We start from the raw sequence: 27806 nt of genomic DNA, 5'->3' as shown, positions 1-27806 counted from the left end.
GCAGTTAAGGTAAACTTGTTGACTTCTATTTCTCTTTTTCTCACGATCCCTCTTAAAAACTTGGCAGCTCTATTACCATTTCCTAGTTTGAATACATTGAAAAAGAAGAAAGTAAGCAGAAAATGAGGCAAAAAACTTCACTTTCATTCATCAAGAACAACTATATATACAGTCATGAAGCACAAAACATACTTCCCTAAAATCTGTAACTTAAACAGCTAATTTATCCTTATTTTCTACTGGTCCACAAACTACACATTATTCTAGAATTGTCCAATAACCTTTCACAATTTAAGCAAGACTTCAAATAAAAAATAATCATTACATTTGAACAGCAAAACTTTCAACCCACAACAAATATGCTTATGAATTGCTATTCTTTGGAATTCCCATTTCAACGGGGCTGTTCAGAATGATCGATTTGCCTTCACATTTAATAAATGGAATACATGCCATCTTTCGGGAACCTGGTTTCCAGGAACCACAGCAGTTAAAAAAAAAAAAATGATCGTACGTGCATCTGTTTGCCGCTACATCGTCGATAAAGCAACTCTGAACATAAATGTACTTAGGAAGCAAAAACTTTACTTGGACCACCATCAAAGGATTAGAATACTGTAACAATTTGACAGCCTGAGCTTGATCCGGAGACTTGAAAATCTTTCAAGGGGCTTGTTTGAGCACAATCAGTTGCACATCCAGCTAGTGAAATGAAGCAACTCAGGCCATTTCTTACATCTGTTTACATGTAGCCGACCCAAGTAGAAATGGGAAATGGCTACTGAAAATCTTGGTGGCTTTCATTTTCTATGTACCTGTACAACGCTCTGATACAAAAATACCAGCAGCTATGACACAGTCCAACCCCTGCACCGGAGGAAAATATTGTGAAAACCCAAGGATACAGACAACACAGAACAGTGAGAACAACTAAAACGGTTGGAATCCTTGAATGAAGCAGATAGAAAGCAAAATTAAGCAAGCAAGAACATGAATCTGATCACCCGTTACAAATGTTCATCCAAATGACATGCAGCAGATTGCATTATTTTTATCAGATATTAGCACCAGCACATTTTCCTACGGAACACCAGAATAGCACTGTAAGCATTAAAAGATGCAATGCAGAGACAGAGAAACTTACATGATACATGCAATTTTCAAATATAAGGCTGCACTTTTAGACGACAGTAAATACACACTTTTCTTTCTTTCTTTCTTTTTTTTTTTGGCTATCCACATTTTGGTCATTTTCTACACATGAAAACAATAGCTACTACTTGATTTATTTGATTTTAATTAATTAAAAATAGAAAGAAATTGTTTCACATATTACAAATTGGGACACAATCATGAGCCAGATATTCTAGTAACAGTTTTAAAATGTGAAAAATATGAGAAATTAGAAGTTTTTGAGTTTTAGACTTCATAATTTAACATGCCCTGATGGATAAAGGTGTTAAAGGTACAAATCAATTCCCAAGTTATTTACATCAAATGAGTAATATTACATGTATCTTTGTGTGCAACCCTGAAGTCAAAAAGTTTCTCTGGTTCTTCAGCAAAAGAAAAACGAATAGCACAGCATCCTTGTCATGTCAATGGCATCTGAAAAATGTCATGACATGCAGTGCCAGGAAAAACAATCTTTTAGAAGCTTTTGCTTCTTGTTTCCAAAGACATGGCCGCATACAAAAAAAGATATACCACCAATTACCGGCTCATCTAATTTGGAAACTACCTTTTGTTTTGCAATTATAATCCACTATACTGACCTCATCATAAACAGGATTCAGATTAAAATGTCAGTTAGTTAATATTATTTTGTGATCTTCATCACTAAATTGATTGTAGACACTGATCTTGTAGGAATAGTTGTTGGAGTGCCAGATGAAAGAGAGAATTTAAGTGCAAATTTCTAGCGGAAATGAGGCTCGTTCTGAGATATGATTGGAAGTGCCAACAGTAATTGTTCAAGGCAATATTGGTAGGGTATTAGGAGAGATGGATACCATCAATATCTCATTGCTACTCTTAGGACTTATAGACTTCCCACAAAAGTATATTTTTTGCTTCTTCAGAAGCCTATCACCCACTACCTCGGAGTTATCTAATGGGGCATGACTTTGCCTGCTTCACTGCCCCATTCACGGTGATATAGTTGTATGCCCATAAAATGTCAGGCACCGCGTGCTAGTTAGAAGAACAATATTGCACCTTTACTAACAGCTCTGGCTTCTATACAGATGGTTACTGCACTGATCTAAAAAGCAGTATCAAACCGAGGTTTGCTGGTTGACAATTGCTAGGGGAGGAGATTGTTGCCATTTAGGGGGCCAGCAAATCACCCTTGGACTTGAAGTTGTCTTATGAGAGACAACTTTGAGTCCTTGATACCCCCAACTTATGTTTCAACACTTGATTTATAACTGTTTTGATGAAACCAAATTATGAATAGCTTTCTGAGTATCTCATATTATATTGACTTGAAAGAGCCTATGCTTTATTTTTTTATATGTACTAACCCTTTCTTGACATTATGGATTCAATGCCCAAAATAATCTTTCTAATTCTTAGTATGTTTCTATGGAACTTATTTTTTGAGTTTGAAGTGGCATTACGATAAATGCATTCTGCGCATTTGAGTTGACAACAAAGATGTGTCAGTTCCATGAACATTGAGTTGGAATTAGATACTGCCTAAAGGAGTTGACACCAATTCAAATTTCAGTAGTTTCAAAATTGTTTGGACTCCATAGATTACTTTTGGTTTAAACTAGTCATTTCCGGTTGGAGTTCCCAAAAATTGTGTACTTCATATATTACTTCTTGTTTAAATCAGCCCAACATCATTTCCAGTTGGAGTTTACACCTAATCCTAGAATAACTATATCTATAAAAAACTATAAATTTATTAAAATCCTTTTTAATCTCCAACAATATGAGATATTAGAAATTGGATTACCCCATTATAGGAACTTTTAAGACCATAAGACACCCAGAATCTGTAGACCATATATGCTACACACAAAAATACACCAAATATACATGAATCTGTTTTGTGCATGTCTGCAAGAATACAGGATTAAGAAACTCGATTGCACATACCTTTAAGTCCTAGAACTGGTGTGCACAAAACCAAGGTGAGCCAAATAATTGCTCTCAGCAAAATCATGTAATGTACGGTGTGGCCTTGAGCTGTCACGGTCAGGTTTTCCAAACTCTTCCTTCAAGAACTGCCTGCACTCGTTTGCATCCTGCAAGTAATATGAAGAAAATAATTAGTCTTGGATAGCGCAAATCAGATCAGAAGACAAAGCAAACCAAATGGCAGAAAGAACTAGGTGAACTTCACAGTACTTTGGAGGATACAGCCAAACTACATTTACATAATCAGGTATTAATGGCAATAGATCAGGCGTAATATTTAACCTAATGGAGATTTAATATAAATGTCATACAGTTGATTAGGGAAGGCCTTGGGGCTAGGCCTGGTGTTTGTATTGTTTGGGTTGGGGTTACAAGTGCCAAATTGCCAATTTGTATCATGCTTGGGATGGATATCCAGTTTGATATTCTTGACCTACCCTAGACTCAACACTGTTATATATGTTTTATTTTCATTCAATATTAAAATGGAGTTCCCAGTTGGGGTACAGGAGAAAATTCTTTTTAAACCTAATAATGTGACATGGCTTCTCAAAAACACACTATAGGCAGATACCGTATGCTGAGACTTCTTATTTTACAAAAGCATGATGGTATAGGAGGATTGAAGAAGGAAAAAAATGAAAATGCAGAGCACAAGCAACCTTACTGTTCAACAGATGCTGGGAAGAGAAGAAAAGAAAATGCAGTGGAATTAAGAATCCAACTTTAGTGCCCTCAGAGAGAGTTTCGCACACTCTGAAGCCTAATTGATCTTGTTCAATTTATTCTTTTTTTAGCACAAAAAGTTTCATTAGTTGCCAAATAATCTCAGCTCTTTTCAAACATTTTTTTAGTTTCTAGCCACGCATATCAAGGTGTGCCACATCATCTATCCACAGATCAGCATTTAACTGCGATGGTTAACAGACTTTAACAATGGTACGTAATTGACGACAAAATGAAAGTCAGATATTTCAATTGCAAAAATTTAAAGTTCAGTCTAGAATTGCAAACAAGCTAAAAGTTTAAGCATTTTTTTAGGTAATTTACCCTTTCTTATAGATTTGCAGTATAATAGGTTAAGTGTTCAAATTTCAACGAACCATGTTTTTAATATCACACTTCTTGGTGGAGACTAAGGTAAAAGAAGAAAGAGGTAGAGAATGGAGATAGATAAGACAATTAGAAAAGCTTAAACAGAAACCTAATAAGTAAGCAATGAAATAAGGGACACAATATCCTTCCAGCAATGAAAGACAATACGACAAATATGCTAGTTGAGTAATAACATGAGACACAAGTGCAGTCGAAAGGACCAAACATAATTGTCAAATGCAGAAGGTGCACTGAGAGAAAGGACCAATTGTTAGAGGCACAAGACGCACTGAGGAGCAAATTAGTGCTTGGCGCCTAGGTGCAAAGCGAGGCACGAGCCTCATGCACTAATTCTTTTCACTATATACCTATAAGGAGGTAGATGCAGTAGATGCAAACTCATAAAATTATAAATGACAAATAACAAACCTTGTAGTAACAACTAATATTATTGCAGAAAAATAATTAGAATCTTCCAACTGCAAAAGAGATTAGAGGAAAGAAAAAATTATATCAGAACCATAGCAAAATACAATTATAGGAAAACAATTAGTTTCTTCTAAGAAAAAAAATTATAATAGAACACACAGCAAAAACAATTACAGAAAAACAATTAGTTTTTTTTTTTTAAATTGAGAAGGGATTAGAAGAGAGAAAAAAAAAAATCAGTACAGCACATAGTGAAAAACATTTGTTTCTTTGCAATTAATTACTTTTAAATTGCAACAAAAATTAGAAGATAGAAAAAATATATATAGTAAAACACAGCAAAAAATAATTATAGTAAAAAATTAGTTTCTTCTAAATTGCAAAAGAAATTAGTAAAAAGAAAAAAAATGGAGCAAAACGCAAACATGAGACTAGTTCTCCAATGAGTGAACATCACTGCCAAAGGATCCCGGTGAGTGGGAGATCCGGAAAATCTCTGGCTTATACTGCTAGGTTTGCCTCTGACTAATATACAGGAATATGCAATCAAATCAACAAGAAATAAGATCTAAGATGATTAATGGACAAGAAATAGGATTTTAATACGCTTGTTCATACAAGGTGTGAGCCTCAGTGCGCCTTGCATGAGGCAAGAGCCTCAGTGCCTCAAGGCAGCACCTCAAGCATGGCATTGCGCCTCACGCCTAGGCATGCCTTTGACAACTATGGGACCAATGACCACTAAATCAAGTAAATACGCCAAATTGATCCTAAAAGGAAAAGGAATCAGCAAGTAGTTCGCGGATAGAGAGAGAGAGAGATGTAATCAAATTCCAGAAGAGTCTTAAATTAGACAAATTTATAATGAAAAATCAACAAGAAGATCTAGAGTCTAAGACAAATTTATAATGAAAAGTCAACAAGAAGATCTAGAGCACAAACTCCCAACCATCTTGTGTAACATATTCCCACACAAAATTCCATTTCAGGAATTTGGCACTCCGTCTATACCTAAACTGGCCTCCCCTTTACTCATGGATGTATAGGTCTACATAATACCATCTGAAACACAGTTACAACAGAAAAAAGAGAATTATTTTCTGAGATGTACCTGTAAGAATCGCACCATTTGCTCCTCCACAGTACCATGCATTGCCAGAGTTTCCACATGAATGGGACGAGTGGCTCCCATACGGTGGGCACGACTAATCACTTGCTCCTCCATGCTGATAAGTTTCAACTAATATGTTTAGTCCATTACCATTGGAAGAGAAACAAGAGACTACAGCTCCTATATAGTTAGCAAACCTAAGTGACGTATGAATTTGACGTAACACATTCAACATGTTCATTTTCCTTTTACTTTTGGCAGATAATTTAATGATACACGGAGTCAAGTCTCAACATTGGTTAAATTCTGTGGGTTGCCCCGGCAGCAAATATCTCGGTAAAAACTTTTTCACATGTGATCTTTTAGTCAATTACCATTGGAAGAGAAACAAGAGACTAGAGCTCATATATAGTTAGCAAACCTAAATGATATATGAATTTGATATAACAAGTTCAACCTTTTTTTTGTTTCCTTTTCCTGCAAATGGTAACTTAATGAGACATGAAGTCAAGTCTCAATATTGGTGAATTACAGCATTAGGAGTGGGTTGCCTGGCAGCAAGCATCTTGGTAAAAACATTTTCAGGTGTGACCTTTCACTTAGCAACAGCATGCAAAAACACAGTTTCCCTTAAATAAAGAATGAACAAGAAAAAATTTCATCTCTAACCATCATCATCTCTGATATGTCAGTGCTTTCGATGAGTATGGATACAACCTGATCTCTTACCTTCTGTCCCAAATTGGCTCCATCAGAAATACATGTGTTACAAAACTCAAATCAAGACCTAATGCAGCACTTCCGTCCATGAGAAGAGCCATGCAACTTGAATCATACTGGAAAGTCACCAACGACTTTATCTGAAACATTGAAAGGAAATGAAGATTCATTAATATTCAGTTACCCAAAAAATACAGCAAGGTTAAATAACATAAAAATGTACACTTGCATAAATACCTTGTTGCTTGAATGCATAGGACTATACATCCCAGCAAACTTGATACCAGCCAGAGTTAACTGTCAAAAAAAGAAAATGAACAGAACAATAGTAACAACTAACAGTAACAGCAGCAGCAACAACATTACTAATAGTAAAAGCCTGAACATAAAAAAGGAAAATCATATTAACCATTGGTGTTCTACTAAACCAGAGTTACCTGCTGTTCAATGACATGTATGTGCTCCAGAAACTGAGAAAATATTAGAACTTTATCTGGAAGCATCTTGCAAGACACAGTGGTTTGGGGGGACAAGGCCTCCTGGTGTGACAGTGAACAAGAATCACTTTTCTGATCAGTACAGAGAAACTCCTTAGAATGTTTGGCTTCAATTTCCTCATCAATGCAGAAACCAACCATTTTATTAGCTTCCTGCAGTTTTTTCAATCTTTGAACAAGATAAGCAACTTTACTGCTGGATGTAGATTGCCAATCTGGATCCCAGTCATCCTGGACAAACAGCATGGATATATAAGAAATCAGTATAGAGAAGAAAGTAAAAATAATTAAAAAAAGAAAAGGCAAAAGATATTGGGAACATGGCCTGCCTGCTTGTATGATGGCTGTAACTCAATGAGATCTTTGGGAACTGGCCACTTTGGGTTGGGATTTTCTGGGCGGGTTAGTATTTCAGGACTCTGCATTTCATATGAGTTATCACACCCAGGGGAAGTACATCTTTCACTGTTCAAAGCAACACAATCAAGGCATAAAAGATGCCTGCATGGTGTAATAACAGGTAAACGGCACCATTCCTTGCACCTAACAAATAGAAACTAATCATTAACATACACACTACTGCATACTCAAATAAAAAATATCATATAAAAAATGAAGCCCTCAAAATGCAAAGCTAACCTCATACAACTGCCACCGTACAGGAGATTATATTTTATGAAAGCATACTCTTCCGAAGAAGGATCCAAGCCATTTTCAACTAAAATGTCCATGGTTTCCTGAATATCTTGTCCAGCATCTGTTACTTTAATATGTCCAGCAACACAGCAAGATAATCTCACATTTCTGATAGTAGTACTTCGAAACTTCCATTGCTTTGGATTCAGCAAACTCTCAACATGAGATGGATCATTCCAATCTGCCATTAATATATTACGCCGCACAGTAACAACTAGTTCATTGTAACTTCTTGCATGCTCCTCGGTAAAATTAAGAAATGTCACCTTTTTAATGCAAGGAGGAATTGTCTGCAAATCCACTTTCCTTGCACTAATCATGCACCTATGAAGTAATTGGAGTAACCTTGACCGACCTTCTTCCATCTCTGCTTCAAATGGTCTAAGAATGCCAGCTTCCCATGATTTCTGGTTCTGTCCATAAGCTTCCTCATGAAGGAACTTAAGCATGGGTTGAAGATGAGACAGTTGACTGTTGGGTGTATTAGGAGTTGGTGTTCCTGTCAACAACCACCGATTTGTAGCTATCAATGAAATAGCCATTTGCAATTTATTTGTCAAGTTAAGACTTGCTCCAAGGGTATGCCCTTCATCCAGCATGACTCTATGCCAATGAACTTGCATCAATATGCTTCTTTTACGGGGACTCCACTCAGCACTTAAACGAGTAAAGGTTGTTAGAACAATATCATAGTCCCAAGCCAGACTATGAGCACAAGGCTTTTTGTGATCAGTCCAGATGTAAACACGCAGTTGACCTGGCCTAACATGCTTCTGGATTTGGGTTTTCCAGTGATCCACTAGATTTGATGGTACAACTACAAGAGTTGCCCTTGACAAATATAACCTTAATGAATCCAAAGGCTTACAAAGAGCAACTCGAAAAGCAGCCAAATCAAAAACTAAGTTTTCAATAATTCTTGGGTAGTACCACCTGGTAGTACCCTTTTCTACCCTCTTCACTAGGCCAAATGCCTGAAATATTTTATGATATTCATGTTCATCTCCTCTAGAAACCACTCTAGTGTCCAAGAGAGGATGCACCAAACCAATTGTTTCCATTCCTGAAAGTTTGTCCGCTGAAAGTTTAGCCAACCAAGTCAAGGCCTTCTTTGTTTCAGAATTAATCAATGCATAATGCTCCTTAAGCACACTGGTGAAAAAAGACACATTTTCCTCCATTCCTCCAGGAGTTCCTTTGGTGTGAAAACCTGGTAAGTACGTAATGGACTGATGATGATCCCATGATTCTTCTGGAACACTGCAACTCTGATGTAATGGATCAGTGTTCATACTACAAAACCATGCTGTGGCAGTATCTGCCATGCTTGCATCAGCAAGTTTCCGCCACTTGTGACAAGCATCACACTGTACCCAAGTTTGATTGTATTCAGAATGATCTGCAGTGGACTTCCTGGGCCTCTTGCTGTCATGTGCCAATTCAAATGGTAGAGCAGGAGACTTGTCTAGAGCTCTTGTGCCATTCAAAGCATGCTTTCTTTTACTTGATTTTTTTCTAACATTCCATTCTTTAGATAAGTCAGAAGCCAATTCATACCTATTTACAAGATTTCTTCTAATGCGACTTAAGCTCCTCGTGCATCTAACTACCTGTGTTGCTGGTGTACTGCAGGCAGCGGCAGGTGAATTATTTCCTAGATCAGTAGACCCCGAAATAGGCACAACAGGATCCAAAAACTTGACTCTCTCTAGGGACGAGCATGTCATATTCTCCCTCAAAGTAAATTTATCAAATGAGAAGTGTACCCTTCGAGCATGATGACCCACAACCCTTTTATTTGATAATGTGTTATCACCAGTGGCAACATTATTACCACTAAGCTCGTAATAACCACATTTCTTATCAGCATTATGCATGCACCAAACTACTTCCACTCCATCAGGGGGCTGTGCTATTGTTCCTTGAGTCTTCAGAATAAGGGAAAGTGCAGTTATGGTCTTACCTAATCCAGGTTCATCACAGAACATTCCACCACGGAAATCTCTGACTGTGGGAATTGATCCTGTCACTATTTCACCAGAAACTGTATTTATATAAAAACCAAAACCATCGTCAGTTAGGAAATCTCTGTAGAAAGGATGTGATAACAGTTCAGGATCCTGTTCACGCTGTAACATCCACTCAATTGCCGCCTGCTGATGAGGAAAAAGCTTAAGTTTCATACATGGCATAACTGATGCTGCTAAAAATCTTAGATGGCGGCATGTGGCTGAAACCCTGGCAAGGTCGATGGGACAAAGAACATTCAGAATTTTAATCAGCACATCATCTGACACTTCCCAAATACCGGATCCACTAGCAGTAGCAGCTGGACTCACTCTTGAAGAATCAGAATTTGCTTTACCACCTACCCCAGGTAAGCTCTTAAAAATTTCATGAAGTTCAAATAGTTTTCTCTTAGAAGCATCAGGAACACTGCATTGCAGTTTACATCCAAGCGCATGACAATCAGAAAGGTTCCAAATGCACTTAACATATTCATCATCAGATTTGCAAACATTTCCGTTACTATTAAGCATTGAACTTCTCCTCTCCCAGTCACAACTGCAGAAAAATGACTAAAACTGAATCAGTGAGACAAATCAATACATATGTGATGACAGAGTTAGTGGGGGGGCAAACATGTAAAGATATACAACAATTAACAAGAAATTCAAATCAATACTTAGTTATGAAATTGAGGTTTGCTTTTGCTGCTGTTGGTTGTAAGGTGTTGGTCTTTCCCCTGCTTTTGGGGAGCTAATCGTCATGGACTTGGTGATTTTCAAGCACCATGCGGCCTTAGCATCTCCCAACTTCTGCCCCTCACAGTTTTCACACTAAGTCAGCCTTTGACTTGGCCTCGAGGTTAGGACTTAGGCACAAGAAAGATCACACTTAGACAAGAAGGAAAAAAGAACACAAGAGTTTGGGGGAATGCTTTATATTATACAAGAAGCTCTACAATGCTTTGTATCTCACTTTGCACTCACTTCACTCTACCTTTGCACAAATGGGACTCCTACCTAGTTATAGGCAAGGCCTCCTCAAATGGATGGCTAGGATCAAGTTGATCCAATGGCCAATATTTAGTCTCTAGATAATTCTTACAAAATACCTATAATAAACAATTCCATGGTCTAGCCTAGCTTTCTCTAGATTATTCTACCAAGTCATGGAGAAAGCTAGTCTCTAGAACTTTCTATGAGAATATCCATACAAATATCTTAGATATTGTTCCCACAAAAATCCACCATCATCTAGAATATTCAAAAATCTTGTATCTAGATCTCTCCATGTAAGGGACATGTTTGGCAAGCCATAAATTAGTCCCTCTTTCAAACATGACATCCCGTTTTGTATTGTGAACTTGCGGGGCGTGACATAATGCTCTTAATAAAATAATTCTATTCATAAAAAAAATGAAATTCATAGAAGTATTATGAATCTACACCAACCAGAAGATTATGCAGAAGCACCAATTTGGATTTTACAAAAAGAAAGAATCAAATGATGCAGCAAGCAGCAACAGTAAGCCAAGCCACTTTGCAATAATAGTAGTTGAGGAAGCTATTTCTTGGTGATATGATTAAAAGGCCAGGATGACAAGAGTGTGAAACATAAATGTCACATCCTAGGGGTATACTTGTCATTAGGCTGCCAACGAATAAGCTAGTTATACATTTCAGTTACTGCTGTAACCACTTGTACCCTTTCAGTTAAGACATTACAACTGAAAGGAAGAGCCTATGAAAAGGCCAAGTGTAGAGGATGGGAATTATGTTGAAATTAATACAAATTCTTTCCCTCTAATTTCTCTTTCCCTCTCTTTTCTCTCTCTCTGAATTCTCCCTCCTTTCTTTTAAATTCTCCCTCCCTTTCTATTCTCTCTCTCAGACCTTCTATAATTCCTGTGAACGCCCAAGCCTCAGCCCCGAGGCTTAACATTCACCAGAGCTGGCAATCCCAGCCACAGAATTGAGATTGGAGCGAGTAGAGAAGTGCGAAGCAGGTTCAGATTAGAGAGATTGGGATCACAGCAATCGCAATCAAGTTCAGAGAGGATCACTGATCCACAGCGATCGGCTGCAGTAATCCTGGCGATCAGTTGCAGTAATCCCAGCAATCGGATTGGAGTTGGAACTCGCAGAGCTACTGCTGGTGCGACTTTGGTCTGAAGGAGGAAGTTTGGTTGCAGATTGAAGGCGAATTCAGAGCATATTGTTGAAGAATGGCCAAAGGAACTAGACTGAAGCAGTTAGAAGCAAGGATGGAGGCATTGGAGTTTGGGATGCTTCAGACCCAGGAGGCAGGATCAGCCATAAGGGAGAATGTGCAGCGAGATTTCACTGCAACTAGAGAAGATTACACTGCAATTCATGAGAGTATGCAGAGGGAATTGTAGAAGAACAGGGAGACCTTCGATTAATATGGCCAGAGGACCAACAGCATGTTTAATATGCTGTCATCATTGCCTCAACTTCAGTTGTCATCCAATTTTCCCCCAAGAAAGATCACAGATCCTTTTCTGCGTGGCACTTCCTAGAGCCACAGGAGTGCAAGAGGCAGAGGAACTCCCAACCATGGAACCGGCATTAAAGGTAAGGGGATCTTCCACTCAATCCCCTAATTACACCCCCATGCCTAGGTTGGAGATACCAGTGTTTGAAGGATTAAAATGGCGGTGGTGGATCCGCCGCTGTGAAAGGTTTTTCCAGTTCTATAATGTGGCAGATGGGCAGAAAATTAACTTAGCAGCAGCCTATATGAATGATGTGAATGATTCATGGTATCAAGGGTGGCTTAGGACAAGGAATGAGGTCAGTTGGGCTGAATTTGCTGAAGATCTGTGCGAGCGTTTTGTGGAGAGATCCATGATGGATGTGATTGAAGAATTTAAAAAATTGAGATAGGAAGGATCAGTGGTTGAATATCAAATTTGATTCGAGGGGCTTAGGTCCTTGATGTGGGGTTCACAGACAGCATTAATGGAGCATTATTTGGTGTCCAGCTTCATCAGCGGCCTGTCAAGCCCTCAGATCGTGGGCTGGACAATTGAAGGAATTCGGATTGAATTCCAAGAAAGAAATGAATGTAGAAAGGACAGATAGAATGAGGAAGAGGGAGAAATAGAGAACGAGAGAGATATTGAAAGTGTAGAACTTCTTATTAGTCTGGATGATCTTTCCCCCCACTGCCGCTGGTCTCTTATAGAGCTTATGGCAGCCATCTAACAGAATAACAGCATGCTAACAGTAAAGCTAACTAACTAACATAACAGAAAGAGTAGGCTGTTGTACAGTTCTAACCCCCTAACTACTTAACCCCCCCAGCTAATTAACCACTCACGGTTAATACAAGTTGTTATTTATTGACAAATCTCCTTCTTACCCCTAGGGTCATGACAATCCCCACCCCTTCAAACTTGTCCCCAAGAATTGACAGCTATTGACCCTATTCTTCATCCAATTCCAGCCTTCACAATCTGAATTCTTCTTCGCATTTTCTTGTTCTTTTCTTTTACATGCCTTGGCCACTTTTTCTTTCTCCTCCTTGGCTTTATCTGATGAATGAGAGAGAAAACATCTCGTTGTTCAACAGATATTTCAAGCTCTCTTGAAATACCTCCTTTCTTTTCCTCTGCTAAGATCAACACCAACTCCTCTGTATCTTTAGCAGCTAAGAAAAATCCAAGAATATCATCTACTATGATTTCCTTGGTAGTGCCTAAAAGACCAACAAAATCTTTTGCCACACGTTGACATTCTTTAACTGCTTTTTCCTCCTCTTTGGCTCTATTCTGTAGATCCTCAAAAATTAGCTTTGTATTGTCATCGGGTATTGGAGAAGTACCCCCTTTTTCAAGAGAAATAGACTTGAAGTCTTCAAAATCCACAGTTGTTATGATCATATCCCTTCTCGAATTCACAACATCTTCTACTTCCTTCCCTTCCATAGAGATCTCCTTATTAGGATTATCGTTTACTTCTAAATTTCCTAATCCATTGCGGAAAATTCATCAACTTCTTGCTGTAAACTGGGGGTAGCCATAGAATTACCTTTGTTTTGCTGGTTGTTCTTAAGAAAACTTTTAAGCAGCAGCCCATGCTTTCTACAAATGGCTTCCAGTGCCAATTCTTGCAGCCTCGCCTTCTTCGCCACTTGTTCCACCATAGTAGAACAAAACATATTCACCATAATTCGGAGGTGGGCCCACACCTGGTACAATTCTAACAAACTATATTCCTTCTGCCTCCCTTACACATGGCCGACTCTCACTCTAATTCGGCTAATACAGAAATAACGAATTAGCAATGCTTAACCCACAAACTATTACAAAAATAAGATAAATGCAGAATTTAAAAATGGAACGAAAATAGGAGCTGATATCGGATCATTTCGTGACAACTCCCCCTCCATTAGCCATTTCTTGTCCTCAAGAAACGCTAAGGAGGCTGACAGCTCATGAGAACTGCTTGAGGAATTCCAAGAGGTATTCCCATGTGTTGTCTGCAGATGTGTTGCCTCGCCATTTGACCAGTACTTGGATGAGTGGAGCCCCGTGTTTAGACACTACCCACCTGTCGATAATAGCCTCTGGTTCAGTTCTTACACTGATTTCTTTGGGAAGAGCTGGTAATATTGAACTCGTTGGTTGAGCCCCTACCGACTTCTTCAAGAGTGAAACATGGTGAATTTGTGACCCTGAGGGAAGTTTCAACCGCTAGGCCACCTTCCCTATCTTGGCCTCGATAGGGAACGATCCATAATACTTGGAGCTAAGCTTAGTGACCCTTCCTCCAAAGATTGACTTTAAGTGGTTATACCTCAACCTTAGATACACTTCATCCCCTTCCTCAAACTCCCTCTCGCTCCTCCTTTGATCAACATTCGGTTTCATCCGGTTTTGGGCCGAGGCTAACTCTTGCTTCAACAGCTATATTATCTCCCTCTTCTGTTGTAAATGCTCCTCAACTGAAGCCACATTAGAGCCTTCTCCTACTGCCGATAGAATAGGTGGTTTATACCCAAATAAGGCCTCAAAAGGGGACATCTTAATCGATGAATAGTGGCTGGTATTATACCACCATTGAGATAGGGACAGCCACCTATGCCACTCATTAGGTTGCAGCAAGCAGACACATCTCAGGTATGTTTCAAGGCTCTGGTTCACCCTCTCGATTTGCCCGTTAGACTGAGGGTGATATGCAGTGGACAAATTTAGTTTTGTTCCCAGAGACTTCATCAGCTCCTGCCACATCAATCTAGTAAAAATCTTATCCCTATCAGAGATTATAGTCTTAGGAGCCCCATGTAATTTAATCACCCGGTCTAAGAAAATCCTAGCTACATCTTGAGCCGTGTAAGGATGAGTTAGCCTTATGAAATGGGCAAATCTAGTCAACCGGTCTACCGCAACCAGGATGTTGCCCTTACCTTCTGACCGGGGAAGTCCCTCCACAAAGTCCATCGAGACACTAGACCAAGCCTGATCTGGGATGGGCAAAGGTTGTAGTAACCCAGGGTAGGCCACTGTCTCTGACTTACATCTCCTACATGTGTCACACCTTCAGACTAGCTCTTTAATCTCCGCCTTTATTTTTGGCCATTGGAACACTTGTTTAACCCGAAGATAAGTATTCTGCTCTCCCGAATGCCCGCCTAATGGGGACTCATGCAAGGCTTGAAAAATCCTTTCCTTAATCCTTGTATTCTCCCCAATTACAATCCTCCCACGAAATCTCAGGAACCCTTGATTCAGTGGATAGCCTTCCGTCTCCTGAGCTCCCATCGTCAATTTTTCCAACACCGCCTTAATCTTGTTGTCTCCTTCATAACTGTCGATAACTTCTTGATACCACTTGGGTACCATGATGGTCATAGCTAATAAGTCTCCCTCCTCGTGACATCTAGATAGTGCATCGACTGCCTTATTTTCCTTTCCCTTCCAGTATTGAATCATGTAATCTAGACCCCTCAACTTGGTCATCCCTTTCCTTTGCAGCTATGTCTGGAGTTTCTATTGTAATAGAAACTTTAAGCTCTCGTGGTTCGTCTTTGTGATGAACCTATTTCCCTCCAAGTAGTGTCTCCAACGGTTTATAACCATAAGTACAGCCAAGAGTTCCTTTTCGTAGATGTTGAATCCTAAGTGTTTTGGACTCAATACTTGGCTCAAGAAGGCTAGCGGTCTCCTCTCTTGAACTAGCATTGCCCCTACCCCAATTCCGCTAGCATCAGTTTCCAAAATGAAGGGCTTATCAAAATCTGGGAGCCCCAACACTGGTACTCTACTCATAACCCTCTTAAGGTTCTCAAATGCTTCCTTTACAACCGCTCCCCAATTGAAACCTCCCTTCTTCAGCAAATCAGTCAATGGTTTGCTGATAACTCCATAATTTTGCACAAACCTACGATAATACCCTGTTAACCCTAGGAATCCCCTCAAGGCCTTCATTGTTGTGGACCTCGACCAGGATACCATTGTCGCCACCTTCTTTGGATCAATACTCACCTTCCCATCTGATATAATGTGCCCTAGCTACTCCATCTGCCTTTTGGCGAAAGCACATTTGGACTCCTTAATAAAAAGCTGGTGGTTCCTTAGGATTTCAAGGGTAAGCTTAAGGTGGGATAGGTGTTGTTCAAATGTAGGACTGTAAACGAGTATATCATCAAAGAATACCAATATGAATTTGCGGAGATAAGGCTAAAAAATTATGTTCATGAGGGATTGAAAGATGGTTGGGGCATTGGTGAGCCTCGAAGGGCATCAATAAGAATTCAAAATGTCCATGGTGGGTTTTGAAGGCGGTTTTAGGAATATCTTCAATTTTCATCCTAATTTGATGATATCCCGCCCTTAGGTCTAGCTTAGGAAAGAATTTGGCATGGTTAATTTCATCTAATAGGTCCTCCACCAAGGGTATGGGAAATTTGTCCTTGATGGTCATGGCATTTAGTTTTTGGTAATAGACACAAAACCGCCATGTTCCATCCTTCTTTTTGACTAAAAGGACAGGAGAAGCGAATGGATTTTGGCTAGGCCTAATGAGGAATTGTTCAAGCATGGTTCTGACCATTTTCTCAATTTCATTCTTTTGGTTGGGAGGATAACGGTATGCTCTAATGTTAACTGGTTCAGCATCTGATTTGAGGTTGATATTATGGTCGAACATTCGAGTAGGGGGTAAGGTTTGGGGTTCCACAAAAAAGTCCTTGTAATCCACCAACAATTTATTAAGGAAATCCAAATGGCATACCTAGTCTTGCATTCCCTGGGGTGTGCTTACTGTTAACCCAATCTGCCCCTGCATTGTTTGCTTTCCTTGATCTCCTTCTGCTGCCACAATTGAGAAGAGATGTGCTAGCTGGCTCCATTTGCCTTTCAACACTCTTTGCAGCCTCTTTCCTAATATCATTTTACAAGCTCCCATCTCCTTCCCCCAAGATAAGGTCATCCTCTTACCTTCTTTCTCAAAAGATACCTCCATCCTATTGAAATCGAAGCTAATGGGGCTCACCCCCTTTATCCAGTCCACTCCTACGACCACATGGCACCCCCCTAACTGTAGTAATCTCAAGTCGGTTTCAAACTTCTCCCCTTGCATCTCCCAACAAAAACCATTGCAGGCGAAGTTACTTAACACCCTTTGGTTGTTGGCTACTGTCACACTCAAAGGAGGGATTCCCATGAGCAGACACCTCAATTTCTTAGCCATGTTTTCATCAAGAAAGTTGTAGGCGCTCCCACTATCTATTAGAATCATAAGATTGCAATCCATAACTTGACCTTCTACCTTGATGATCTTGTTGTTAGCCACTCCCTTCAAGGCATGTATGGATATCTCTCTATTGTCTTCTTCTTCACCCTCTTCAACATTTTCTTCCCTTGCTTCATCTTGTTCCTCCTCTTCCTCTCCTTCCAACAACAGGATCTGCCTCTTGCACTGATGTCCTGGATGGCACTTATCCCCACATCTGAAGCATAGGCCATCCATTCTTCTTTGCTCCCGTAACTGTTCCCCATAGGGAATAGAGCTTGTTCCTGTAAATTGCTTCCCTCCAATGCTTCCTTTGGTAGCTTCATGAATGTGACCCCTCACCCCCATACTGGATGTTCTTGTATTCACTCCCTTAGGCAGGTGTCTTTGCTTTTTGATTAAGGCCTTTGCCATCATTTCTTACAAGCGAGGATTGCTCGACTGTCTAAGGCTTCATCATTTCTACTATTAGGCTGAGCTCATCACTCAGCCCACTCATGAAGCTTGATACAAAATAAGCTTCTGAGAGGTGATGGTTATGGCTAACCATATACGACCTAAGCTCTTCAAACCTCCTGAGATAGGATCCCACACTCCCAGTCTGCCTTAGTTTATTGAATTTTTCGATGGTGTCCACCATACTTCTCTCCCCAAAACATTCACATAACTTCTCAAAGAATTCCTCCCAAGTGTATTTTCTCCTTACCCTCAAACACCCTTGAAACCATGCATCTACCACCTCGTTGAAGTATGTAGTGGCTAAACTTACCCTCTGCATTCTTGGTACATTGTACCATTCGAACAGCCTCTCACACTTCCTCAACCACCAACGAGGATGAATCCCTTCAAATGTTGGGCTTTCCATCCGGGGCATAGGGAACCCTGGAGGATGGTTGTTCTGCTCTTCTCTTCTTCTTCCTACTATCCCTTCTAATTCTTCCTGATTCATTCCGATCTCCTGATCTCCATTTTCCCGGTTAATCATAACTCTCCGTAAGAGGGGTTCATTTTCCTCTCTATGTGGAAAATCTGGAGCTAACATGACCGTGTTTTGATGGGTAAACATCACCATGAACTGTTGGATTTGAGCTCCCAGCTCTTCTCATACCCGAGTGATCGACCCTTCTAATCTCCTCTCAAGTCCTTCCATGGAGTCTTCCACCTTTCAGTTAATGGCGACTATTGCTTTGTGGTTTCGGTTAGCTTCAAACTCCATCCTATCCATCCTGTTTTGGAATTCGGTCACCGCCGATCCCAGTTGCTGGAGTCGCGTCTCCATGTCCTTCATGCAAGTCCCTTCCGCCATCTTTCTTAGTCACCAAGTCCTTGACCGAGAATCTCTGGCTTTAATACCAAGTTGTCACTACCTTGCCCTTGTAATAGGAATTACTCCTAATCTGGTGGGAATTAAGGAGCGATTCATAGGATAGAATAGAGAAAAAGGAATCAGAGAGAGAGAGAACAGAAAAGTAGAAGGAAAAATAGAATTCGATATTCTCATTCATGCCCTCCTCATTGTGGAAGGGAGCGGATATATAGGCCGTTTGGAGGAGATATTCTCCTGTCAGAGGTGGCCCCACACCTAGTACAATTCTAACAAACTATATTCCTTCTGCCTCCCTTACACATGGCCGACTCTCACTCTAATTCGGCTAATACAAAAATAACGTGTCACAACCCCGTTGGACGATAGCTGGGTTCACTGCAATTCCGAGAGGATTGCAAGGAGAAAGAGAGGAATTTGAGAAAGGATAGATGAGAGAGAGAAAGAGACTGGAAGAGAATATTCTTGATTGTATTTTCATGCCTTTACACTGCACAGAGGGGTCCTATATAAGGACGTTTGGGAAATCATTCCCTGACAGTGGGCCCTCTACCTTAACCGTGTAACAGAATATTCTAACAACCTACTGCTCCTGCTATGGCCTACTGCTACAGCTGGCGGAAACTTACATTAAGAAGCAAAAAATTAAAAATCTATCGTAGTAACTACCTTGCGCGACACTGCTCCCCTCTTGAATGCTTCCTTGTCCTCAAGGAAGATTGATTAGGCTAACTGCGCAAGGAAATTTCTGAAGCAGTTCAGGAAGGTATTCCCAAGTGTTTCCTTCCTTAGTACTCCCTTGCCATTTGACCAAGACTTGGATTAAGGGTACTCCTCCTTGCTGGATCACTCGTCTTCTAAGTATGGCCTCTGGTTCCACAGCTTGCTCACTTTCCTTAGGCAAAGGTGGTAGCGTGGCACTTGCTGGCTGCCCCCCAATTGACCTCTTCAATAGCGAAACATGAAATACAAGGTGGATGTGGGTGTCGGACGGTAATTGCAATCGATACGCCACCTTCCCCACCTTGTTAGTTATAGGGAAAGGCCCGAAGTACCTAGGGCTGAGCTTAATAGCCTTCCCTTGTGTCAGTAATCTCAGGTGTGGCTGTTTCAATCTTAGATACACTTCATCCCCCACCTCAAACTCCGTTTCCGGCCCCTTCCTGTCCGCGTACTACTTCATGTGGTGCTGAGTGGAGGCCAGCTCTTGTTTTATTTGCCGTGTCACTTCTCTCTTTTTCTGTAAGTACTCTTCTACTGTGGCTACGTCTGATCCTCCTCCTACTGCCGGTAGCACGGATGGTTTGTAGCCGAACAAAGCTTCGAAGGGGGTTGTTCTGATAGCTGAATGTCAGGTGGTGTTATACCACCACTGTGCCAAGGACAACCACCTATGCCATTCCTTGGGTCATAATAGGCATATGCACCTTAGATAAGTCTCGAGGCATTGATTCACCCTCTTGGTTTGGCCGTCCGTTTGGGGGTGGTAGGCCGTGGACAACCTTAGGTTAGTTCCCAGAGATTTCATCAATACAGGCCAAAATAGGCTGGTGAACATGCTATCCCTATCGGAGACTATATTCTGAGGGACCCCATGCAGCTGGATCACGCGATCCAAGAAAGCTCTCGCCACCTCCTGAGCTATATAAGGATGGGATAACCCGATGAAGTGGGCGAATTTCGTGAACCTATCCACCACCACCAGAACACTGTCTTTCCCTTCTGATCTGGATAAGCCATCCACGAAATCCATCGACACACTTGACCAAGCTTGATCCGGAATGGGGAGGGGTTGCAGCAGTCCGGGGTAAGGTACCCGCTCCATTTTGAACCTTTTGCAAACATCACAACCATTCACAAACTCCTTTACCTCCGTCTTCATTCTTGGCCAGTAGAATATCCCTTTAACCCTTACATATGTATTCTGTTCGCCGGAATGGCCTCCCAAAGGTGACTCAAGGCCTGCATGATCTTCCTTTTTAGCTCCGCATGGTTCCCGATCACTACTCGTCCCTAATACCTCAGCATTCCTTCCTTCAGAGTATACCCCTCCATCTCTTCTTGCTTCACAGTCAGTTTCTCTAGCAAGGCCGTGATCCTTGGGTCATTCCCATAGCTGTTGATCACTTCCTCGTACCACTGTGGAGTCACTATTGTGACTGCTGCAAGGCTTCCTTCTTCGTGGCACCGGGATAGGGCATCCGCAGCTATTTTTTCTCTCCCTTTTATGTACTGTATCGTGTAATCTAATCCCATGAACTTAGCCATTCCCTTGCGTTGCAGCTGCGTTTGAAGTCTTTACTGCAAAAGGTATTTCAAACTTTCGTGGTCTGTTTTGATGATGAATCGCCCCCCTTCCAAGTAATGCCTCCATTGATCCACGGCCATTAGGACTGTCAAAAATCCCTTCTCATAGATGCTTAACCCAGAATGTCTAGGACCCAACGCCCGGCTTAGGAAGGCAATTGGTCTTCCTTCCTGTGCCAGCACTGCCCCAATGCCAGTGCCACATGCATCGGTTTCCAGGGTAAATGGCTTCTCAAAATCTGGCAACTTCAACTCAGGCACCCAGCTCACTGCCTCCTTCACCTCATTAAATGTCGTTTCTGCCTTGGGGCCCCAATGAAACTCTCCCTTTTTCAGCAGCTCTATCAATGGGTGGCTGATGACCCCATAGTTCTTAACAAACCGCCGATAATAGCCTGTTAACCCAAGAAATCCCCTTAGGGCCCTCACAGTCGTGGGTCTCGGCCAAGACACCATGTTTCGATCTTCCTAGGATCAGTGCTCACCTTTCCCTCAGAGATTATGTGCCCCAAATACTCCACTTGCCCCTGACCAAACTCACATTTGGATTTCTTGATGAATAATTGGTGGAACTGGAGGATGTCTAGGGTGGTTTGCAAGTGCAACAAGTGTTGTTCAAAGGTGGAGCTATAGATAAGGATGTCATCAAAGAAAACTAAGATGAATTTCCGCAAGTGGGTCTCGAAGATGCGGTTCATGAGTGATTGAAAGGTGGCTGGCGTTGGTAAGCTCAAATGGCATTACCAAAAATTCAAAGTGACCATGGTGGGTTTTGAATGCAGTCTTAGGAGTATCCTCGGGTTTCATCCTAATTTGATGATAACCCAAGCGTAAATCAAGCTTGGAAAAGAACTTGGCATTGTGGAGTTCGTCTAAAAGATCTTACACTAAAGGTATGGGAAATTTATCGTTGATTGTGATGGAATTCAAGTGGCGGTAGTCTACACAAAACCGCCATGTTCCATCCTTCTTTTTCACTAACAAAACAGGGGAAGCAAAGGGACTTTGGCTTGGTTTGATAATGGATTGTTGGAGCATATCCCTAACCATCCTCTCAATCTCATTCTTTTGGATAGGTGGGTATCGGTAGGCTCGGATATTAACTAGTTCTGTGTTTGGCTTGAGGGTGATAGAGTGGTTAAATAATCGGTTAGGGGGTAGGGACCTTGGTTCTGCAAAGAGGTCCTCATACTTCACCAATAGTTCATCAAGTAAAGCCAAGTGTGTTACCTGATCAAGGGGCTCCTCGCGAATGCTGACGGTTAAGTAATACTGCCCCAACTCTCCTTGTTCCTCGGGTGCGTCTTCTATGGGCACTATTGAAAAGAGTTGTGCCCATTGAACCCACTTCCCCTTCATGACTCTCTTCAAAACTTTCCCAAACATCAGCTTGCACACCCCAGCTTCTTTCCCGCTCCTGATGGTCATTCTCTTGCCTTCCTTCTCGAAAGACACTTCCATGCGGTTAAAGTCAAAACTAATTGGGCTTACTCCTTTCATCCAATCCACCCCCAAGACCATATCGCAACCTCCAAACTGCAGCAGTCTTAAATCGGTTACAAATTTCTCTCCTTGCATTTCCCACGAAAACCCATTGCAGGCCGAAGTACTCAACACCTCCTGGCCATTGGCCACTGTCACACTTAAGGGTGGCGTTCCTATCAGCTGGCAGTTTAGCCTCCTTGCCGTGTGCTCATCAATAAAATTGTGGGTACTCCCACTGTCGATCAACATCAGAGTACTTCCCTTGGCTTGGCCTCCTACTTTGATAATTTTGTTATTGGCCACCCCCTTCAGGGCATGAATGGATATTTCTCCATTGTCTTCCATGCCCCCGTCATCCCCATCTATCTCTTCCTCCACCTCCTGGTCACTTCCTTCATTCCCTTCTAACAGGAGAATCTACCTCTTGCAAGGCTGCCCCGGGTGGTACTTGTCCCCACACCAGAAGCATAGTCCAGTCATTCTTCTTTGCTCCCTCAACGGCTCTCTAGGGGGTGCTGCGCTTTGACCCACAACTCCTCTTACCCCGCTGGTACCCTTGCCTGCTTTCTGGTTAAAATACCTCCCTACCCCATTTTGGGTCCCTGCCACCATTCCCCTTGTCTGCTGCCTTTGCCACTTTAACAAGGCCTCTACTGCTAGCTCCTGTAGTCGAGCATCTTCCGATGCTTGAGCTACCGTCTGGGGTCTAAGCACCTTAACCATTGGCTTTAATTCATCATTGAGGCCACTTAAGTAACTTGATACAAAATAGGCTTTGGTGAGGTAGGGGTTGTATTGGATCATGTAAGACCTCAGCTCCTTTCTGGTACATCTCTACACTTCCTGACTGTTTAAGCTTGTTGAACTCTTCCACAATATCGGCCATACTTTTTTCTCCAAACCTTCCACATAGAGCCTCTGTGAACTCGCCCCACGTTGGGTTTCTCCTTAGCCGTATGACTCCTTGATACCAAGCATCGACCTCCTCATTGAAGTAGGCTACTGCCAGCAACACCTTCTATAGCTCTGGAATGTTATGCCATTCGAACAACCTTTCGCATTTCCTTATCCACCATCGTGGATTAATCCCTTCGAACACTGGAATGTCCATCTTAGGGAGAGGGAACCCTTGTGGATGATGGTTCACCAGGCCTACTGGCCCTCTTCCCAGTATTCCTTCTTCTCGGACCCCCTGGGTAAGCTCCTCCTCATGTATTTCCAGCTCCCAACCAGCTTTATCCCTTTGGGGAATAGGGTCTATCCCTTCTCTCGGAGGGAAGTCAGGTGCTAGCCTTATCGGTTGTTGTCGGCCTAACATGGCCATGTATTGCTGCATTTGTGCAGCTAGTTCCTCCTGTACCCGTGTAATGGACTCGTCCAACCTCCTTTCCATTCCATCCATTGCGCTCTCCACCCAACTCCAATTGCTCCATCTTACTTTGACATTTCGCCACGATCACCCCAGTTTGCTGCAACTATGTTTCAAAGTTCTTCATACGCGTTTCCCTCAACCATTGATAGACCTTCTCACCCATTGACCAAAACAGTGCTCTAATACCAATATGTCACAACCTCGCTGGACGATAGCTAGGTTCACTGCAATTCCGAGAGGATTGCAAGGAGAAAGAGAGGAATTTGAGAGAGGATAGACGAGAGAGAGAGAGAGAGAAAGAGATTGGAAGAGAATATTCTTGATTGTATTTTCATGCCTTTACATTGCACAGAGGGGTACTATATAAGGACGTTTGGGAAATCATTCCCTGACAGTGGGCCCTCTACCTTAACCGTGTAACAGAATATTCTAACAACCTACTGTTCCTGCTATGGCCTACTACTGTAGCTGGCGGAAACTTACATTAAGAAGCAAAAAATTAAAAATCTATCCTAGTAACTGCCTGCGTGACATAACGAAGTAGCAATGCTTAGCCCACAAACTATTACAGAAATAAGATAAATGCAGAATTTAAAAATGGAACGAAAATAGGTGTTGACAACGGATCATTTCATGACATTATTTAAGAGTTTGGGGGTTGGACTACATATGTCTACAGCATACCACCCTAAAACTGACAGGCAAACCAAAAGGGTGAACCAATATCTACGGGCCTACCTGAGGTGCATGTGCTCTGCTAAACCAAAAAGCTAGAATAGATGGTTGTCTTTGGCACAATGGTGGTACAACTCCAGCTATCACAGTGCTATTAAAAAAGCCTCAATTAAGGCATTGTTTGGATACAAGACCCCCATGTTACCAGCTGAGATAAACTCTCCAAATTCCATGGTAGCAACTGAGCAGTATCTGCAGCATCAGCAAGAGGTTCTAAAGCTGCTCAAGAAGGAACTATCTACAGCCCAAAACCGAATGAAACAAATTGTGAGCTTAGTAAGAGAGAGAGAAAACCCTAGTGGGAGAAAATTTCAGCATTTTAAACTAATAGACAGTACACCTATATATACAAATACTAAACGGGTCATGGGCCTCGAGCCCTAACATAAAGTTAACCCTAGATGTAATATACAAACATAGCAATCACCTCTATATACAACTCAACGCAAATTTCTGACATGAGGATGTACAGGGCATTCAACGTGGGAGACATGGTGTATTTGAACATGAAAAGTTTTCTACAACACTCTTTTTCTACCACCTCTGCCTCCAAGCTGAGCCCCAAGTACTTTGGGCCATTTCCTATAGTGACCAAAGTGGGAAAAGTAGCTTACAAGCTGCAGCGGTACAAACTCACTCAGTGTTTCATGTGTCGTTGCTAAAGAAATCAGTGGAGTCAGATGCAGCCACCAGTCCTAACCTTCCACCAGTAGATGAAGATATAGAAGTAGAAATCGAACCCCGGGCTATTGTGGATAAAAGAGTAATATACCAAGACACACTACGCCTTACCCAAGTCCTAGTGTAGTGGACACGCCTGCACTAAGACCATACAACCTGGGAGTACTTGCCAGACTTGCTGAAGCAGTTTCCACAGGTAGCCCAATTTGTTATAATTTCTTGGGGACAAGAAAGTTTTAAAGGGGAAAGGCTTGTCATAACCCTAGGGTATACTTGTCATTAGGCTGCCAATGAATAAGCTAGTTGTACTTTTCAGTTACTGCTATAACCACTTGTACCCTTTCAATTAAGACATTACAACTGAAAGGAAGAACCTATAAAAAGCCTAAGTGTAGAGGATGGGAATTATCTTGAGATTAATACAAATTCTTTCCCTCTAATTTCTCTTTCCCTCTATTTTCTCTCTCTCTCTTTGAAATCTCCCTCATTTCTTTCAATTCTCTCTCCCTTTCTATTCTCTCTCTCAAACTTTCTATAATTCCCACGAATGCCCAAGCCTCAGTCCCGAGGCTTAACAATAAATTCCAGTCTGAGACTAATCACCTTACCATGATAGGCTTGTAACCAATCTCATCCCTACAAGCACGCCTGATTAAACATGGACCAACAAAGGGAAATGATCTTTCTTGTAATTATCTCATTGACTGAGTTAATGATGACAACCAACAAGTAAAAACAACTGCTCTTTGAAGGAAACCATATTTCTTTGGGTAGTGCTTGTTAAAATGAGTAAGATAAGGTTACATCAACATAAGGTTGGAATGCTTTCCGAACCAAAATATGGAATAATTAAGATAAGCCTGAAAAATATTTTAAGATTTTTATCAAACTATTTGTTAAATTTTTTGAAAAGCATTGGAGGACATATGCATCATTTTTTCTTATCTGTAAGGTAAGGTCCAAGATAACTTATCCGAAGAGGGGGAGAGATAAATTTATCTAAAGAGTCCAAGATAAGAAATCACGGGACTTCTTTCCAGATAAATTTAACAAACACAATGAAAAGTACTTTTGTCCGGAATGCTTTCCATATCTCACTTTTTGCGATCTATATCTTAGTTAACAAATACTACCTTGGTAAAAAAAACACACACATGGATATAATCACTCAATATATGGACATTGGAATCCCTATCAGTTTCATCCAAATTCTAAGAAACATATATTTCTTACTAGTTATATCAAAATTTTAGCATTTATCTCCAACAGGACATTCACGTTCTAACTAGCAGTACCGAGGTACAACTCAGAAACCAAACAGGCTGCCCACCCAGCGCTATACAATAAACCTCAAAATTAAGCATTCAAATTTGGCAGTGATAAAAAATTTCTAAATTTTAAGATTTACTTATCAACAAAAGAAATTAAGAAACGAATGTTCATTGAGAATCAAAATAAATATCACATTCCGATATTAAACCTCTCGTAAAAATCAAAACGAACGCACGCACGCACCTCAAATGGCGAAACAGAGCAGCAGCAGCGACAGAGGCAGATTTCGGGAACTGCCACCCGGACCACAGGGCAATAGGCAAATGCACATCGACGAGCAACACAACCCTCGCATCCCCGCAATTCTCATCATTCTCCAGAACTCTCAATACCTTCGCAACTACCTTCAAGCACTTGTGCTGCACCAAAGCATGAAGCTGACGAACCACGCTCACACTCCCATGCACCACTCCCCCAACTCCCCTCCACTTCTTCTTCCTCCAACACACGCTCTCTCTCCCACTCTCCGAATTCTTCCCTGCATTTACCAGGGACAGAACGACGCCATTCTCGGAGCGGAATCCGACCTCAGAAGAACCGCCACCGAGGAGGTGACAGCGAGCGCCGAGAGGAAGGATTTCGCAGAGATCACCGCCTTCGTCGGAGATAGGGGCCATTGCGAGAACCGCACACAAGAAAGCGCAGAGCTTGTGGTCGGGAAACGGGTCGTCGTCTAGGTCTTCCATCGTCCTAGGGTTCGCGGAATGCAGATGACAGAGACGAATTTTGGGGCCGTTTGATTCCTGAGATTGGATAAATTTTCATATACTTTTGTTTGGCAATTTAGTAATATATAATTAATTAATCCCAGACCTAAATAAATTAATCTTGCTGTCGTCACTGAGATTAATTTGTCCTAGCTAAGAAAAGTAAGAAGTTATAATTAACTAAAAATAAATTGACAGTTTTTAACCCCTTTTTAAAAAAATATTTTTTTTTAATCTCTCAAATAAATTATTTATATTTTATAATCATTGAACTAATTATATTCTATAACTATTTTTTTTTCAAAAAATATACCTAAACTAGTATTGTGGTAGGGTCAAAATTGGTAAAGTAGTCATAAAGTATAATTAATTTATTTAAAGAAATAAAAATATATTTTTTT

The 27806-nt window shown here is 41.1% G+C and overlaps 1 protein-coding gene across 5 annotated transcripts; it reads right to left on the bottom strand.

The window, feature by feature from the left end:
* Positions 1-27438, bottom strand: LOC127801898 (F-box protein At3g54460). Of its 5 annotated transcripts, none has more exons than XM_052337408.1 (10): positions 26882-27438; positions 7642-10263; positions 7332-7545; positions 6943-7233; positions 6743-6802; positions 6515-6645; positions 5786-5900; positions 4675-4724; positions 3109-3257; positions 1-867 (listed from the first exon to the last, which is right to left on the bottom strand). In XM_052337408.1, the coding sequence occupies exons 1-9, from the start codon at positions 27382-27384 to the stop codon at positions 3230-3232; spliced, it is 4014 nt and encodes a 1337-aa protein (XP_052193368.1). In that variant the 5' UTR covers positions 27385-27438; the 3' UTR covers positions 1-867; positions 3109-3229. The 5 variants fall into 5 exon arrangements, with proteins under 5 accessions (XP_052193368.1, XP_052193369.1, XP_052193366.1 ...); XM_052337409.1 differs by having other exon boundaries at positions 1-827; XM_052337406.1 differs by lacking the exon at positions 4675-4724.
* Between the last annotated feature and the right edge of the window lie 368 nt (positions 27439-27806).

The sequence above is a fragment of the Diospyros lotus genome, chromosome 5, assembly GCF_014633365.1.
Source record: "Diospyros lotus cultivar Yz01 chromosome 5, ASM1463336v1, whole genome shotgun sequence".
NCBI lineage: Eukaryota > Viridiplantae > Streptophyta > Magnoliopsida > Ericales > Ebenaceae > Diospyros > Diospyros lotus.
Note: the sequence above shows the minus strand (reverse complement) of the source record. Positions and strands in the feature narration are given on the sequence as shown.

What these genes read in the sequence shown, in the direction of transcription:
- LOC127801898 (XM_052337406.1), bottom strand. Translation starts at nt 27,384, where the DNA reads ATGGAAGACCTAGACGACGACCCGTTTCCCGACCACAAGCTCTGCGCT. An exon ending in TACGGTGGCAGTTGTATGAG is followed by an intron (nt 7,546 to 7,641) that starts GTTAGCTTTGCA and finishes TCTATTTGTTAG; the next exon opens with GTGCAAGGAATGGTGCCGTT. An exon ending in GAGCCAATTTGGGACAGAAG is followed by an intron (nt 5,901 to 6,514) that starts GTAAGAGATCAG and finishes GAAACTTATCAG; the next exon opens with CATGGAGGAGCAAGTGATTA.